This window comes from Hydractinia symbiolongicarpus, chromosome 4 (assembly GCF_029227915.1).
Source record: "Hydractinia symbiolongicarpus strain clone_291-10 chromosome 4, HSymV2.1, whole genome shotgun sequence".
NCBI lineage: Eukaryota > Metazoa > Cnidaria > Hydrozoa > Anthoathecata > Hydractiniidae > Hydractinia > Hydractinia symbiolongicarpus.
Genome location: NC_079878.1, coordinates 23,989,237 through 24,007,549, shown reverse-complemented (window position 1 = coordinate 24,007,549; position 18,313 = coordinate 23,989,237). Strand labels below are relative to the sequence as shown.

General features: G+C 32.2%; 1 protein-coding gene across 1 annotated transcript; it reads left to right on the top strand.

The window, feature by feature from the left end:
- Nucleotides 1–3,600: 3,600 nt before the first annotated feature.
- On the top strand, nt 3,601–17,892 carry LOC130641951 (uncharacterized). The gene is made up of 15 exons (XM_057448983.1): nt 3,601–3,910; nt 4,451–4,593; nt 4,745–4,925; nt 7,588–7,869; nt 8,185–8,463; nt 8,785–9,060; nt 9,248–9,579; nt 10,044–10,302; nt 11,001–11,654; nt 12,750–13,073; nt 13,243–13,524; nt 13,614–13,639; nt 14,285–14,397; nt 14,849–14,898; nt 15,876–17,892. The coding sequence occupies exons 1-15, from the start codon at nt 3,859–3,861 to the stop codon at nt 15,935–15,937; spliced, it is 3,315 nt and encodes a 1,104-aa protein (XP_057304966.1). The 5' UTR covers nt 3,601–3,858; the 3' UTR covers nt 15,938–17,892.
- Nucleotides 17,893–18,313: the final 421 nt, after the last annotated feature.

Here is an 18,313-nt window from a genome sequence, read left to right as displayed (position 1 = left end):
CTATTACCAAAAATTTTAATGAGCTAATAGGAAGCTTTCGGAAAAAGAGACCACAAACGTAAAGGCATGTATGCAAAAATTTACTAACGAGATATTTGTTTTTAAAGATTTTCGTAGGTGTTATGAAAATGTGTGAACTGAGTATGCAGAAAGATGATAGAAGTGCGATCTTTTTCTTTATGCTGAATATGCGTGCACGCGTTCAGAATTATTAACAGACAGAAGTCAGGGTTACAAGAAAAAGCTTATATGCATACTCCTTAACTTTGATTTTTTTTTAATGAGTTTTTATACGACAACATTTATATATATATCGATGCTAAAAGTAAACTATCTAAAAAATATTATTATGCATATATTTATACGGAAGTTTCATATCATGCATAATGTTTACAAAAAATATGCTCAACTCATTTTGCACATATTTTCTCGAAGGTGTGAAGGATATAACACCTCTGAAAAGGCTTTTTCCAGAAAAAAGGGATGTTCCAACTATTTTCATGGAATATAGAATATGTCATTCGAAAGAGAATTTTTTTTTCTATATGTCATGAATTTTTTGCAAAAAACCTAAAACAAAAATTTTTTTCCTTTACAGTAACCTTAACTGCATTGCCCTTTTCTATTTTCTCTACATATTGTAAAATATAACTTTGCTACCCCTTCATGTCTACAATAATCTCTGGAGTCAAAGTGGCTCTAAAATCAGAAGTGTTTTTGTCTTGGTTATTTACTTGTTCATACATTATTTGATTTAGACCATACACCTAATATCAATGCGGGCAATACTTCATTTAGTATTTCAGTGCAAATCCTTGTAGCTTTCTTTTCAGGGAGTGAGACTGTCGTGTTGTACGTCTTTTTACGGACCTAGACGGAAGCAATAGATTAATTAAAATCTTACCTTTTTCTAAAAGATTCGCTGTCCGAGGGTCAGAAAAGATACACGATGCCCTGGGGACGAGGTTGGTCATATCTACGTAATAGAAAATTTTTTGTCATCAGTAATTTTAGACCTGTTAGGGGAATGTGCATTCAAATTTATCAATACATAGATATTATAAAAGTGAAATGAATATGATAAAATGCCAAAATGGAACTTATTAACTCATCCCAGACCTCTTAATTTTTTTGCTGTTGACCCCATGACGTGGGATCTGCATGTCAGTTTGCAAGTAAACAAACTTGCGTTCTGAAATTTATCTAAACTATCCTCGTTTTCATGCAATCCTTGTGCTTTTTTGTTACTATGGCTGATCATGAAAAGGAGATATTGAAAAAGGCTTATTCCAATCAGTTTCATTTCATCACGTCCGCGATCACGTACGCGATTACAATTACGTTCATTCTATCACGTGCACGTTTGTAAATATTGAATCTTTTTTCTGCCATGAAACACTATAGTTTTGTAATTTTTCTAGCTACATAAGAAGCTACCTAAATTATCTCGAGGACGTGACTTCAGCTTTAAGTTTTGCAATTGCATTGCCTTGTTTATTTCTTTGAAAGAAAATATTATATATTTACACTGCAAAATTATGGCAACTTTTTAGTATGTTCAAAACCTGTTTTCAAAAGTGAAAGAAATAAGTTCCATTATAGTTTGCACACAGTTTTTCAAAATATCGACAGCTGTTTAAAACAAAGTTAAATGAACACATATACAACTGATGACTCATATCTAAACTTTCATTTTTCAATAAATATCCAAATCTATACAAATAAAATTGAAATGTACCATATTTTATTTATAATATTAGAACTTTGCATGAATAAATAATAATATACCCTCCAGTTGCCTCCAGTGGAAACAATCATAAAGTTGTCTAAAGACTTAAGGGTTATTCTTTGCAGTCACGTAAAATATATATTACTATTATTATTATAGGCTCTTTGGTTACATATTTTCATGAGAAACAGTAAATATGGCTTTCAAATTTATATTATTATATAAATTATATAAAAGATTATATATATATAATTTAGAAGGTTCTTCTTGCCCTAATCGCTTAATTTTGCTCCATATCGGTGAAATAGCAGATTTTTATTTTTTTGCTATAAATAAAACTAGTAGGTTGTAATAATAATCAACGCTCGCCTTAAAAGCAAGATTTAGGCGGGCGAAAAAAGGCACAGCATCAAAAAAACTTTTTTTTGTCGATAAAAACAAAATTGTCAGAATATTACTAACTTTACTCTATTGATCTGGCTTAGCTTGATTGTTTAATATTTGGAAAAGGCTTAAATTTAGAAAATGTTATGAAAATTTTGTTTCCATTAAAATTCATGAGGTATCTAGCTAACGTGACAACCTGATGAGACAGTTTTACTTATCCCACACCACATAGCTATATGTTTATAACGACATATTTAAATGGCTAATATTTTCCAAGTAGGTGATTTTGTTGAGAACGTGTTAGAAATTCTTTGAGAAGAGCTGGGTACTCCAATTGCACACAAATTTTTCTATTTTTAAATCAAAACTAAGAAGGACAGGGTGCAGTGCTAAATTTATGGATTATTCTTGGATCTGGGTTAACATGCTTGGCATTTTCTGATCATTTTCAGCAAAAATGACTAACATATTTGAATTCAACATCAAAATCTATGGAATCATGCATTTTTCAAGTTTATACACCAAGTACAACTGCCTCTATTAGTAGCATAACATGACTACACAAAGAAACTGCTGTGAAAATTGGTTTACTATAGTTGAATATTACAGTCAAACTCTTATAAAATTTAAAATACAATAAAGCCTGTTCTAATGTTCATATGTTATTCAAAATTTCTTTCCATATATATATAATTCATACTGTTAGTATTTACTATGAAATTCATTTTCTCCAAAACTTTTTTGTTTTCTCTTTCTAGAATTTTTAATACTTCATCACCAAGGCAAAGTGCACTGGGAACGAGGTTGTTAAAAGCAATCAAAACAAGAAAACAAACAAGAAACAAAATTTCTCAACTTATGACATCAAGAGAAATCTATAAATAAATACACTGTATTGTGCATGATTAATAGTACTTGAGTATGATCTTAGCGATCCCTTTGCGCAGGGACGTCGCGTGATGTGTTATAGTAACTTAATTTATAAGTAAAATCTACCTCGTCCCCAGGGTCTTGTGGCCTCTGAGTCGTTATTACGGAGTTACCAACAATTTTCGCCACTATATCAACTTCATCAACAAGACAAAATGCGTCTGGGAATAAGGTTGAAGTTAAATAAGATATCACAAGTTATTGAGAACAAAATGAGAACATGCAAGCATCATTTTTAGGACTATTTAATCTTTTTTTTATATTTTTTTTTTTACTTCCTTTTCGATTGTTTAATCTCTCTAGGAAAAAAGTGCCTGGCCTTGTTGATTTGCGGCCCTGTAAATTCAGCATTTAATTTAACTAAAATAAGCCGTTGGCTTATATTGTTAAATTTCTTACCCCTAAATTGCATTTACCCGTTTTTATAGTCGTTGAACAGGGTCTTGATTTTAATTTTATAATATGTCAAAAATTAACGAGAATTTGAAATATAAGCGCATCGCGATATGCTTCTTTTAAAACTGGAATTTAATCCATTATCATGTTAACACAGCTTTTTTATATCGTCCGATCATTTCCTGGAAATTCACTTCCTTCTTTGTTTTTGATCTTGTTCAAAGTCATGTTAAGTGGTTTTTTAATGAATTTGATTGGCCAAATATAACTTACTGGCAAGTAACATCGACTTCGGTACTGCACCTATCAATATTAAACGCAGTTAGCTATCTGGCCAAAACATGTTTTCATTAAGTCTAACCTAGTAGTCCAGCGTGTCTTTGTGCAGAAAAACTTCGTCCATCAATTATTATGCCATGCGTCATACTGTATTGATTGCTATTTCATTCTACGTGTATATTTACGCAGGTAAGTCCTATGTAGTTTTACTATTTATATACAAAATAAACTTAGTTACTTGACAATACATTTAAACGCTAATAGCTGACTGTACGACAGCCAACAACAAAGTGATGTTAAAGTGCAAGCTCTATCCGGATAAGTAAAGCCATTGCACTGCTTGCCTTTTGTATAGCTAGCTATTAGTAGCTAAAAAATTCTCTAAGAATGCAACCTTGCTAGCTAGCTAGCTAGAGAAGTAAATATAAGCCCGCCACAACCCCCTCCTCTCAGCTGATTTTCAAAAGAAATGTTAAATAAGCTTATTTGATTTTCTATTTTATATCAGCTAACTATGAAATTGTATTAATGTCTTGTCACAAGTTTTAGCAGTAATGTGTTAATTCTTGTTTTTCTTCCAGCAATATATATATTATATCCTATTAAGCTTATTTTTGTTAAGTTTTTATTTGCAAAGCTTCACTTTTTCTTTTATGTATATACATATGCCAATTATCTATATATTTATTTGCAACTACATTAGCTGATAAACCAAATATTTTACTCTAGACTATGTGTTATCAAGCTTTCAAGATTCGTATATTGAAACTGTGCCACGATTTATAAAGCAACCACCATTGGAAATTTATGCAGTAGAAAAGGAAAGAGTTATCATTCCTTGCTATTTTGAATGTATAAATTGCACCGAAAAGGTATAAAGTTTTGTTACATTCTTTGTATGTTTACAATGTCTACTGGTATCACCAGGATATGTGTCAACTGAATCTTATAAAATTTAAAATAAAACCTTTTATGGTATAGAAACCAATTCAGAATGAATCAGGAAAAATTTTTCATTTGTAGATAATCGTGAATTGGAAAAAAGATGAATATGATTTACACGCCACCAATGGTTTTTACATTAATGACACCAACTTAGTGCTTAATTCATATCGACCTGATGACCAGATTGGTTCTTATGTTTGCATTGTCACATACAAAACATTAAGTATAAGAAGTATCCCATGTAGGGTTTATACAGCAGGTGAGGTTTAAATATTGTGTATATATTTGAAAGGAACCAAATTTGTAAAAACATATATACAAAACCAGAAGAGGTCAGGAGATAAGATATAAACAATTTTTTGAAAAAGAAAAAAAGAGAAAACAGCCACATGTGAACTTTCTTGTCTATTATATGTTGAGGGACATAACTTATTTATTTATTTTAGAAATTTAATATTATATCCTGTATTCAAGAGTATTTTGAAGTTCCCTCTTTTATAGTAATAATCTAAATGTCTTACAAAACACATGATCTGAATGATCCACAGATTTTTTGATATGTGCAGGTTGTGGGCTGACAAAATAATTTAAAGTCAACTTTATTTTCCACTGTTGTTCTGTCTGAGTGGATTTTCAAAATTTTTTGTCATTTCAAAATTTTTTTATCAAAAATTTCCCTAATAATTTTTTCTTGTGTATCAAGATACCATTTCTGATTTTAGCCTTTTTTTAATTCAATTTCTCAAGGTAGCAGAAAAACATAATGATTTTAAAAAGTAATTTCTTAAAAAAAACAAGTGGCAACAGAGTTTTTTTGTTTGTATATATGTGAAGATTGATCAGATTTTAAATGTTCTTGTGTGACAAGTTAGCAAAATAAAAGTGTACAGGACCTCAAAAGTCTCTTTTCATGTCAGTTGAAAGGGTTTACATTGTTTTTTATGGAAGACCAATATGCAAACAATTTCTAAAAAACTCCCTAAACAGTTACAAAGGTTTCCAGACATGCTGCTGAGTTTACATAAAAGGGAAATTATGCTCTTACTGTTGTGGTGTTGGTGACTTTTATGAAAGTTAAATTTTAACTTTGATAAACAAATTTGTATTTTATCTAACTTAATATGCATCCTGTATTAATAAGTATCCTATTTATTCTATTAATAAGACACTAGGGAATTTTTTAAGGGTATATGGGTATGCCAAGTCACACTTAAGATATGTATATAAGTGTAAATTAAAGAAATATCTAAACTAAAAACTAAAAACGATTTCAAATCTACATGGTTCTGCAACAACATTTAGTTTAAAGAAAGGCTTTAAAAGCCCTTAAAAATCATAAATTTATTTTTTAATTATATTCAGATGGATGCTGCAACCTTTTAACCTTGTTTTGGGTTATCTATGATTTTAAATCTTCCTGTATCATTTTAAAGTTCCATACAATTATGCAAATAACATATATGCATTTTTTTGAAAGGTTTGGTGCCCCATTTTAAATGATTAAGCTGCATCTTTCTCAATAAGAGTTTAAATTATTGCGTTAGAAATTATATATTCACTGAATTTATGCAAGAAAATGTAATAAAATAAAAACGTCTGGGAAACACATTTAATGTTTTATATACTGTGTATGTATATTTTAGAATTTTTTAATTTTTTAAATTTTAATATGTTCAGTAAGGCTATTGAAAAAGTTCAAACAAAATATAAATACATACAATGCATAGCAAACATGCCTAATTATTTTGATATTAAAAATTAAGTAGAGAATAGCAAAAGAATGTACATAATTTTTAAAATTTGATTTGTATAAGACTTTAAAATGACTGCTTAATTAGATGTCAATTACAAACCATTAAAAAACAGATTGTGTACATAAATCACTTGTTATAATCAATGATGTATATACCTGTCAGCTACAGTCCTTAATTTTCTGCTTTACATGATTGCACTGTAAAAGCACTTTATTTTATTTTATAAATTGTTCCAGCAGTTTTTAGGTTTTCCCCCTGAAAAAAAATTAAATGCGAAAAAAAGAATAGTGATGTTTGACTATGGGAAAAATTATGGTTTTATAGTTGTTTTTACTTGCAATTTGGTCAGGATGACATTTATGTTAATCATTCCTTTTTAATCAGACATTTAGGACATTTAATAATAATAAAAAACTAATTAAACCCCTAAAACTGATAATACATTAAATAATACAAACATTGCACAAATCCATTACAGTTAAGGCTGAGATATGCACATCCATATGTCTTAAGAAATTTAAATATATCATCATTTTTTCTATCTTTCACCTTTGAATTTTTGCTAAGACTGGCCATGTTCTAAGGCTGTTCTGAATTTTTGTTGAATGAATGAGATATTTTGATTCTCTCATCAATAACTCAAGTTTGTGCATTACAAACAGGGAGGGGGTGCAAACAAACAGTTGGATAGACAGACACAAAAATAGATAGATAGATATGTATATAGATATATGCATATTTTACATGGTAGCCTCACTAATATCAAGGGATATACCCTGTCTATTATTTCCAGGAGGGGCCATGGCTTTGATGGGGAGTCCTAGAGTATTTAATGCTCGCTTTTGAGCTACGAAAACTCAATTGGGGTCAGAACTCTTCCAGACAACTCCCTGCAACATCCAACGGCCCACACAGTGTGCCATCTCCCCAATTTCCCTCACATGGCTTGGGTTAACCCGGGGCTATGGTAATATTCAATTGCCCATATGGAATCGCTGTCAAGGGGAATCAAACCCCAGTCTACCGCACAAAGTACGAGAGTGATAACCACTAAACTACAACACCATCAAATGTATTAGTGTAATATCAGAGACTAAAACAAACATATTTGCACACAAAACAGTAAAAGTTATTGGATTTTAATGCTTTTTACACTGTCATGTTTAGTGCTGCCAGATTTTTCCCTATCATCACACACAGCTTTGAAAAAAGGAACAGTACTGTTCCTTTGCATTGATCATGCTGTAAACATCACAGAACACTTAGAGTTTCAGTGGTTAAAGAATGGAGAGTCATTAGAACTGAACAGTCGGATCCTTGTAAGGGGTGGATATCTCTTTATTAAAGAAGTACTATCCTCTGATGTTGGATCCTATTCATGCCAATATACATGGAAAAAATCCAGTATTAAACAAAAAAGTAAAAGTGTATTTCTTAATATTACCACATGTAAGTAATTCTTTTGCAACTTTTCCTTTCAGCCTAATTTTTTAAAGTTATACATAGTAAATACAACGTACTGATAACATTGAAGTCTGAGTCCTAAAATGTTTTATGGTCAACATTCTATTTTGCTGGCACAATTAGGAAGGATTAGTGGCAAGTAGAAATTGTTCTTATTATTGGTTGTTTTCACACTATTAAAATGATAAAGGTTGAAAAAGGATGTTTAGTATAATCTAGCAGTTCATTTCAATTGTGAAAAAAGAAGAATTTGATTGTTTAAGCTGTATCACCATTTAGAGATATACTTTTTCCTTATAGCTAGTGGATTGTTATCATTGACCACAATTGTATCACCATATCAGATGGTATTCATCAATCAGAATGTCACTGCAACCTGCTTAACTAATGGACTGCCACCTGATACTGTTGTACATTTGTTAAAATTACAAAATGATATGGAAATAAAAGTGGCCGAAAGTATTGCATATGTAACTCATACGTGGGTGAACTTTAAAGACACTGACAAAGGGAGGTACATTTGCGAAGTAGAAATTGCACAAAAAAGGTGGAGAAAAGAATTTAACATAGGCTTAAAAGGTATATAATTTGTTCTTTTCTACCATTCTGACTAAACATAAAAATGGTATTATAAAAATATAATTTAGGCTTGCACCCTTTTAAATATATATATTTTTTTCTGAACATATTTTAAATGTGTCCTAACAGAATTGTCTTTAGTGTGTGTGTGTGCTTATGACAAAAAATAAGAAACACTTAATGGGCTAAGGAAATTAGCAGCATCATGATGAAGTGTGTTAAAATTTCCTACTGGTGCTTATGAGTTTACTTTAAGTATTTTTTTTAATTTCCCAATTTTTTCTCTTCTTTGTTTTTAATAGTGAATGCATTGGTGTTTAGAACATTCAGACTTAGATCACAATGGCTTTTCTCGTGTTAATGCCAAAATTGACAGTCAGTTGTCATTTGGCTGTAATTCCACTGGCTTATTCAATGCTACAATTATTTGGTATCATAATGCAGCCAAGGTTTCAGAAAGCAACCATTGGAAATTCTCTGGTTCATGGCTTACTATATCCAATATCCAGTTGCAGCATGCTGGGATATATCAATGCATCATTCAAAACAGTCGTTTTGCTGAGTCAAAGGAATTTTATTTGACTGTTGAAAGTTCAGGTAGAAATTTTTGCCTTTTTTAATTTTTTTCAACATTGAGGCATCATACGCAAAGCAAACATTGTTTTTATGAAATGGGAAAGTATTAAACAAACTTAAGTTTTGTTTAGCAAATATAAAGGGTTTTTTTTCCTGGAAAAGGTTGCATGTTGTATAATGATTGTATAGGAAGCAAATTTTATTTCAGCATTTGCTCCGAGAAATTTAACAATATTCAAATTGTCACCAAACAAAGTTAGATTAACATGGTTGTCACCAACAAATAAACTGCTAAAGCAAAGATTAATTTATTATCGAGTGTATTGGCAAAAAACAGACGGGGAGGTCTGGGATGGTTTTTCTCCGAAGACTGAGTATGTTATTAATCTACATGGTGGAATTCGATACACATTTACTGTCTGTACCTTTTACACAAAACAACAAGACATTAAAGATTGCGTAGAGAAAAATAGTACCATGATGGAATCAGCACCGTTGTATGGACCAACGTTGAAGAGACCAATGTACACGGAAGAACATGTAAGAAGTTTAAAAATATTTATCACCAAAAGCTTCAATTGTGTAGAGTGGTGTTACATTTACCCTAACTGTAGAATTAAAGAATTCAGTTTTGTGTGTGAGCAGAGTTGAAAGATAGATGCATGATTGTGCATAAGCTCAGGAATTCTAATTGAATGTGCATTCACACCATTAAAAAGAGTGGAAGTTATTTACTTTATTCAATTCATTATCTTATTAGAACAAGTAAAAGCCATTTAGCTCATATTTTTTAACGAATTTGAAAAATAACTCACTGGTTTCTAAAAAATCTGATATCTGTCGGCTACCATATTTTATTGTTTAAGTCTAGTTCTATTTCATATGCATGCAACTTTAGTGACTCACTGTATAGGTGTGTGCGTAAAGAGGAGGGTTGTGTGCCAACAAAATGGATACTGAATAAAAAAGCACAGATATATTCTTTTGACTACTTTATTTTACAGTTTGTAAAGCTCAGTTGGAAACCTATTCCTTTGAAGTATGCTCATGGTATTATCAGAAATTATACAGTTTTCTGTCAAAATATTTTCGACAAGAGCAACGGAACGAAAATCTATCATTATGGCGCAGATGAAACATCAGCAATAATTGCTTTGAATAGTAACATGACCTACAAGATTTGGATAGTGGCTACAAATGGTTGTGGTGCAAGTCCAATGAGTGAAGTATATGTACTTGGGAAAAAACTGACAGAGAATTTAGGTGTGTTTTTTTTGTTTGTAGTGGTTTGGTTAAGCCCGTATAAATTTAAGCACCTTATATATATTTTCACTAAACTTTAAATGGGATTTTACTTGCATATGTTTTATTGGCAGCTGATATGGGCGGTAGTAATATTACAAGGCAAAAAATGCAATCTGGAATTTTACAAGGTAACCTAAAATTTGAAGCAATTTTGTATGAAAAAATATTATTTTGAGGTGCAAAGCAAACTCTGTTCCCTCACCAAAAAAAGTAAGTTTATATTCACAAGTTCTGAGAAAGGATGTTTGCCCTCATAGTTTTTCTTTTAAGCATAGTATTGTTCCTTTTATAAAAAAAAAATAAAACGATGCTTTTAAACGTTTGGAAAAATTTAAAAGATTTAGTTAAAAAAGAAAAAAAGTTTGTTGATGTGAGAAATAACATTTGAAATCGAATCTATCCAGTAATGAATGAGATGGACATTAAATTATCCCAATTCATATTACCCATGTGAAATTGCATTTTATCAATTTTTATTTTTCCTTTCACAGGGGAAATTACTTTAGGGAAATTAACTAGTTGTTTTGTTTGAGTAAGTTATCAGATCCGTACTCTTCACTTTTGCTGAGTAAGCAGACACAATATTTTATAAATTCCATTTAATATTTTCATTTAATAATAATATTTTAATTTAATATTTAGCTATTATTGTTTAGATTCGAATGACATTAAGGTTAATATTTATTGGGATAATTACTTAACTGGGGAACGATTCGCAGTGCTGAAATGGACTCTATCCAATATGAATGAAAGTGTCACAGGATTTCGAATATTTTACATTACAATACCATATACAGATTATTGGAAATCAGTCAAAACCGTTGATGTTGACAGAGATAACAGAACTTATAGCGTTCATGGTTTATCTGTAAAACAACTCCATAGGTTCTCTATAGCTCCCATTTTGCAATGGAATACGGAGAACCAACAGGGTCGACTGTGGTTGGGAAGACGAGCTAGTGTGCTTCTACATGAAAAGTTCAACATGAAAAAACATTTCCGTTGCAATTTGTTCAGCTGCGACCTTGTGCCAATGCCATCTAGTTTAACATGCTTGAGCACACACACAGACAGCCTCATTATTTCCTGGAAGCCACCTGCAACGGAAGTTCACATCACGGATTATATTATAAAAATTAAAAGCGAAAAGACAGACATGGAAGTAAAGCATAACACTACAAATACACACATAGTCATACATAATTTAACAGATGTTTGGTATGCAGTTCGTGTGGAAGCAAATAACGTTCATCTTAAGAACGTCATCTTCCTTGAGGCAGGGTTTATATCATGCAGAACGAAAGTTCACAGTAAGTTTATGTAGTAATAATAGATAAAAACTTATGTTAGTGTCTGTCAGACTTTGGAAAAACCTTAAAATAAGACTAGCTGACGATACAACTGTTTAATAATCAGGACAACATAAACTGAAAACCAGGATAGGTGACCGAATATTCATCTTTGTTGGCGGAAAACCTTTGAATTTTAAAAAAACCGGGATAGGTGACCGAATATTTATCTTTGTTGGCGGAAAACCTTTGAATTTTAAAAAAAACAGGATAGGTGACCGGATATTCATCTTTGTTGGCGGAAAACCTTTGAATTTTAAAAAAACCAGGATAGGTGACCGAATATTCATCTTTGTTGGCGGAAAACCTTTGAATTTTAAAAAAACCAGGATAGGTGACCAAATATTCATCTTTGTTGGCGGAAAACCTTTGAATTTTAAAAAAACCGGGATAGGTGACCGAATATTCATCTTTGTTGGCGGAAAACCTTTGAATTTTAAAAAAACCAGGATAGGTGACCGAATATTCATCTTTGTTGGCGGAAAACCTTTGAATTTTAAAAAAACCAGGATAGGTGACCAAATATTCATCTTTGTTGGCGGAAAACCTTTGAATTTTAAAAAAACCGGGATAGGTGACCAAATATTCATCTTTGTTGGCGGAAAACCTTTGAATTTTAAAAAAACCAGGATAGGTGACCGAATATTCATCTTTGTTGGCGGAAAACCTTTGAATTTTAAAAAAGCCAGGATAGGTGACCAAATATTCATATTTGTTGGCAGAAAACCTTTGAATTTTAAAAAAACCAGGATAGGTGACCGAATATTCATCTTTGTTGGCGGAAAACCTTTGAATTTTAAAAAAACCAGGATAGGTGACCAATTATTCATCTTTGTTGGCGGAAAACCTTTGAATTTTAATCTTTCCATAACCCTTTTTCTGTTTACAGCCTTTTATTAAAACCATTTTTAGGTCTTATTTGTTTTGATCGTGCCTAAGGATTATCTTGTTTTTGTTTGCTTAAAATTAAATTTCCGTGGCCCAAATCATATAATGTAATCCGAAAATTATTTAACAAGGTCTGGTAAGTAATTTATTTGGTTTCGTTACCTATAGAACCATCTGAACCACGTGAGCTGAAATGTGGTATATTTTATCACAAAAGCCAGAAGAAAACTTACATTCGTGTAAACTGGAAACAACCCTTATATGTGGGCGACGGTGTGTATTCGTACGACATCAGCACGTTAGACAAAAGCACAAACTCAGCGAACTTTCCTTTCGCCCCTAACTTTTATCATGTTATCATGGAGCAACAACAAGATGAATGGATCAGATCTCCTGCCATCATAACCAGGTCTGGTAAAGTTAAGGTTAACATTGCTGTGCGAGCTGTTAATTCGGCTGGCAAAGGAAAACCAGCATATATAACTACAGAAGGTGGGTGGTGTTACTTTTTAATGTTTTTCGCTAGAAGCACATCCTGAATGCCTTCCTGAATGACATCCGTGTTAGTTGGATTATTAAAGTATCTATGTCAACTTTTTTTGCCTTGTTAGCAGCAAAAAACACCTTTATTGTTTCTCTGAGAAGTTGTTTTTTAATTTAGAAATTGGACCACTACCGTCGGGATTTGCAGCTGAGTCCACTGTGGAAACTAACTCTTCGTATGTCTCTGGCATTGTGGTGGGACTTACTGTTTCTGCAATTTTTTTATTAGCTTTCATCGTAGTATGTATCGTAAAAGAACCGTACAAACGCTTATGTAAGAAGGATCACAACGAAAAGAATGATTATTTGTATACACAAAGACTGAAACAACTAGAAACCTCCCCTAACATGTTCACATTGGATAAACAAAAAACTGAGAATCATGCAAAGCCAAGAGACAGTAAGTTTTTATGTTGGATTCGGAGTGTATAAATCATTGTCATCTGCAGCAAAAGGTTGGACACTCAATCAAACTATTTTATTTTTTAGGATCATCATGGTTTGCAAGGGATAAGGTAGGTTAATTTTTATTTCTTTTTTATCTTTGCATGTTTTCGCTAATAATTATATCAAGCTGGTGACGGATGATTTTTGCGTGAACGAGTTTAAATCACAGTAGCAAGGTTATGTGGCGTCTATGATAACAACATCATTTCGATAGTTCCCGTTGTCGTGATTTCAGATAATTATAACATAGTTATTTTAAGCGATTTTCTTTCCAGTCACAGTTTTCGTCTCTTTATAATATTAGCCGTCATCTGTCTTTCTCCAAATGGTACTGCAAGTAGCGAGACACACAAAATGTGGTATATAAAGGACGGCAGAACCCGTTGATTTATCTACGGGCCGCTATCTAGTTTTCTATGAATACGTTAACTCACAAGACAGTTCCTTTGACAGTTACTCCCAGTTAGGCAAGAAATAAACACAGGCAATTATAGGATGTGATTTATGCCGATTTTTTTTTAACCTGGACTTATCTTGGAAAGGGAGACTGCTTTTTTGCCATCTCTGAGTTGGAGAGTAAATATAGATGCTCCTTAATATTGATTTGTCCAATTATCGATTTTTTTTTAATTATTTGAAGTAGCCTTGGATGTTAGTATAAGTATAACAACCATTTGCAGCCTTAGAACTGCATAAACTTTGTTTTTCTTTAGTTGTTAACAATGTTAAAAATACCGCGCAAAAGCAGGATTGTTAGAGGTGGTAGCAGCTCATCCACAACTAGGGAGATGCTTTATCTAGATTCATCATGTTCTTGCAACCAAAGGTAAGCCAAATACCCGGTTGTGTTGAAAAACTATTTCTTGTTAGAGTCATAGCAATACAATTTTTAGAATTATCTGGTGAAATTAGTTTATCGGTTTTTGTAAGTGGAAATGGTTTATAACGAAAAGTTTTTTTTGCATGGAAATGTGTATTATTATCGTGTCATGTGGTGTCTGCGTAAGTCAAGGGAAATGGATGTAAACAGGCAAAATCACAATGCTAATAGCATTGTAATTTTGCCTTTTTTATCACAGAGCTGTTTTTTCAAGCAAAAGCGCAGTACATGGTCATGGTAAAATAACAGAAATTAGGTCGGATAAGGAGTAACATTTGCTTTTTAACAAAAAGTGGGAGAGAAGTAAAGAAATGATTCGAATGAAGATTTTAAAACCCTTCGCATACTTTTTACAAGGAATTGTTGTTTTATTTTCTTATGATTCTTTTTTTTTTAGTCAAGCATCAAGTGCATGTTCTAAATGTAAATATCTAAGCAGTTTGTGTGGTAAGTTTTTTTGAATTCTTTTTTTAAAACTTGTAAACAGTCGTGAACTCTCTCTTTGCGGCGCAATATTTGTTTACTCCTCAAAAAACTCGGAAACTACAAATTTGCTGGTCTCGTTATACCTGACCAAATTTCTGTATAAAATATTTACCATAGTTTACAAATTTTTATCTTGTATGTATCTATTTCCGTATATGTGATGAAATTATTTTTGTGCACATTGCTAAAAAATGTGTTTGGTATTGCTTAGTTTTTGGTTGGGTAACCTGCTCTTCCTCGATTAAGCCCATCCTTCCTTGAAAGCATGCGCAACTGCCTCGCTTATCTCGTAGGGCTAAAAATAGCTATTTAGTTTTTTCGCGTGATGGTGTGCACGTACACAACTAGTCAGAAAACCCAACTTTATTTTTCTTAAACCAGGAAATCAGAATAGTTAAACTCACGTGGTCATTTTTAGGAAATCCCTTGTTTTACGTGAATAGCCCTGTTGCGACGGTAAAATGTGACCACGCCTGCTTCGTTCTCATTGGTTGATTTTTTATCCAGGGTTTGCTCTATGAAAAAATTTGTGTTGAATGGTAGATTTTTAGCGATTTGTTCTGACACATCCGTTTGCCTTTAAGCTTTCGTTTCAGAGAGACTGAATTTTTATATCGTCGAAGAAATCTTAATTAACTAGGCTAGTATACAACATGAAGCCTGAAGCAGGAAGAAACTGGGATCTGTAAACTTGACATATGCACGGCATGTTTTTTTGACTTTGAGAACAATATAATTATCTGTTGTGTTGTAGTCGTCTTGTTACAACAGAGCTGTTAGTAAATAAAGATGTGGGGTCATTTTATTTTTGTAACGTCATTTGTATTACGAAATTGGAGATTGTCAATTTATGTATTCTAAAGTTATTAACCTAGGTCCCTTTTTTAATTCTTAAAAACTTGTTATACAGAAAGAGCGCTCTTTTGTTTTCGTTTTAGTGAGTTCGGCATCGGAGGAGATCGAATATGCTAGCGCGGATGTGCACAACACGCTAAGTTAATGTGGCTTCTAGCATCTCTCCTGTACGTGACTAGATCACAGTATCTGTGCAGAATTTTAACATATCTTTTATGAATTTGACACGAAATTTCCTTCGCAATTTTGAGCAATTTTTCTCTCTCTAGATATTTTTCTGTATATATTGTAAATAAAAAAAAAGAATGTAATTTTACATATTGTAAATAACTACGCGACTTGAAGCATCTCTAAAACTAAATGTGTACTGAAAATTCGACAAAGTGCTTATACTTAGCGCTCGAAGTTGTTTCTTTGATTTTTTGCCTTTTTAAGGGCGGTGGGCGCTAATCCTACAGGGATGTTACTAAAAGTGTTTTTTAGTTTAAGCTGAAGATTATTTTTTAAAAACATGAATTTGCACAATTTACAGTGTTAACGGCAAGAAACATTTTAATAAATTTTGACAATTTACCAATAAGCTCACAAATTTCACATTTGAAAACAGCTTTAGGACTTTTATTAAAATATTTTTTTGTTAAGGAAGGCGCTACTTAAGGGGCGGTAATTCATGAATTTACAGTACGCATATACATTACATGCGCCCATTTTTTTATGTTATCGTTTTTTTTTGGACCAAAGGTTAAATTCTGCTGAATAAATTTAAAATACAAAGGGCTAAAGTAATGGTGGATTAACTGTAAGGGCGTTTTACAACAACCGGAATATTTTGCACGGTGAAAAAATTCAAGATTCTGATCAACTTGATGAAACATACCGTTCTGCTTTAAATCAGCGTACGAATCAAATCAAATTTATTTGTTGAACCACAAAAACCATAAATTCTGAAGTTAAGGTATTCCCATTCCGCTGCTCGTCACCCTTCCGCCACTCACCATCCTTCTACCACTCGTCACCCTTCTACCACTCGCCACCCTTCTACCACTCGCCACCCTTCCGCCACTTACCACCCTTCTGCCACTCGCCACCCTTCCGCCCTTCAACATATTTAAAGTTTTAAGTGTGCGGTTTACTAAAAAAGCGAACCGTTGGTTTCTTAAGATTTATTTATTAGGTACCACTAATTTTTTTTTACAAATATTAACTTTTTAAAATAATTTTTTAAAAATGAGAAAACTATCCTTGTAGCTATACTGTTTTTGTTGGCCTTATACTGTTTCAGATTGATGTTTATCCTTTCTCTTCTGTTAGTTTATTTGTCTGTTTCCGTTTTAAGTTGTGCATTTTATGTCATTTGTGTTCGTTGTCTCGATTTCGAAGGTATTGAACTGTTGAGTCTTTAACAAAGCGTAGTTTTTTAAAGCAATTGTCACACGTTATTAACATAGGCTAGTAATCTACGATTGATATGCCAGTCTCCTAGCTCTTAGGAATTTGATATGCTTTTAGTGCCAGGAGATAGTAAATGTATATGCTCATTCGAAGGTCATTCTTTCTTCTAGCAATTATCAATTTCGGTCTTTATCATACATAACACGAGAAATATATCCGATGAAGATGTGTAATGTTTTTACCTTACGAGATATTTTTAGATGACACAAAATTCAAATGTTTTTTATTTATAATTTAAATCTATCAGCAAGCGCTTTTTTACTTAAAAAATTATGTTTACCGTTTTTAGGTAGATTTTTAAACACCCCAGCTTGGGTCATTGTCTTTGCAAAAGAAAAAAAATTGCTTGTGAACTTTTAACTGTTTTGAACCAAGATAAGTGTTCAATTGAAAATTCCCTTCGCTAATTTTTTGTGAGTGTTGTTCCCAGTCGAGTGTCCTGAGCCAACCTGATATAATATACTTGTTTTTCCTCTACTTTTTTTTAGCGTATTATTTTGCCAAGATGTATAATTTCATATATTAGTTGTTATTGTTATTTATTATTTAATTCTTTTAAATATGTCATTTTTACATGGAAGAATTATTTAACCCTTGTAAACAGGATAAGAATTTTCTTTGAAGATTTATTTTATCGCAGTAAAAGAATTTTTTTTAGTTGGGTCTATCGGCAAGTTTTAAAAGTCACGGAAGTTGTAGAATGCTTCTTTACGCATTCTGATTTTGTGTTTACAAAGTACGTACAGGGAGATGGTCGTGTAATTAAATAAAGGGGGATTTATTATTTTCTGTATAAGTCCTAGAACAGGATTTCTGTTACACCTTAAAGTTCTTGAAATCAGACTAGATAACCGTGAAACCTATTAATATCCATTATCTATTACAATACCTGGAAATACGAAACGCATTCAAATGATAGAACATGAAGATAAAATGTTAAAAGGAAAATAGTTGTTTTTTGGTCGTTAGCTCGCGGTTAGGATTTAGCAAAGAAATAAAATTGGCACAAGTTAACGCATGCGCTAATGAACAATTTCTTATTATTAATTAGCGCGCGCGATAAGCAGGT

What these genes read in the sequence shown, in the direction of transcription:
- LOC130641951 (XM_057448983.1), top strand. Translation starts at nt 3,859, where the DNA reads ATGCGTCATACTGTATTGATTGCTATTTCATTCTACGTGTATATTTAC. An exon ending in GTATAAATTGCACCGAAAAG is followed by an intron (nt 4,594 to 4,744) that starts GTATAAAGTTTT and finishes TTTCATTTGTAG; the next exon opens with ATAATCGTGAATTGGAAAAA. An exon ending in TCATGTTCTTGCAACCAAAG is followed by an intron (nt 14,398 to 14,848) that starts GTAAGCCAAATA and finishes TTTTTTTTTTAG; the next exon opens with TCAAGCATCAAGTGCATGTT.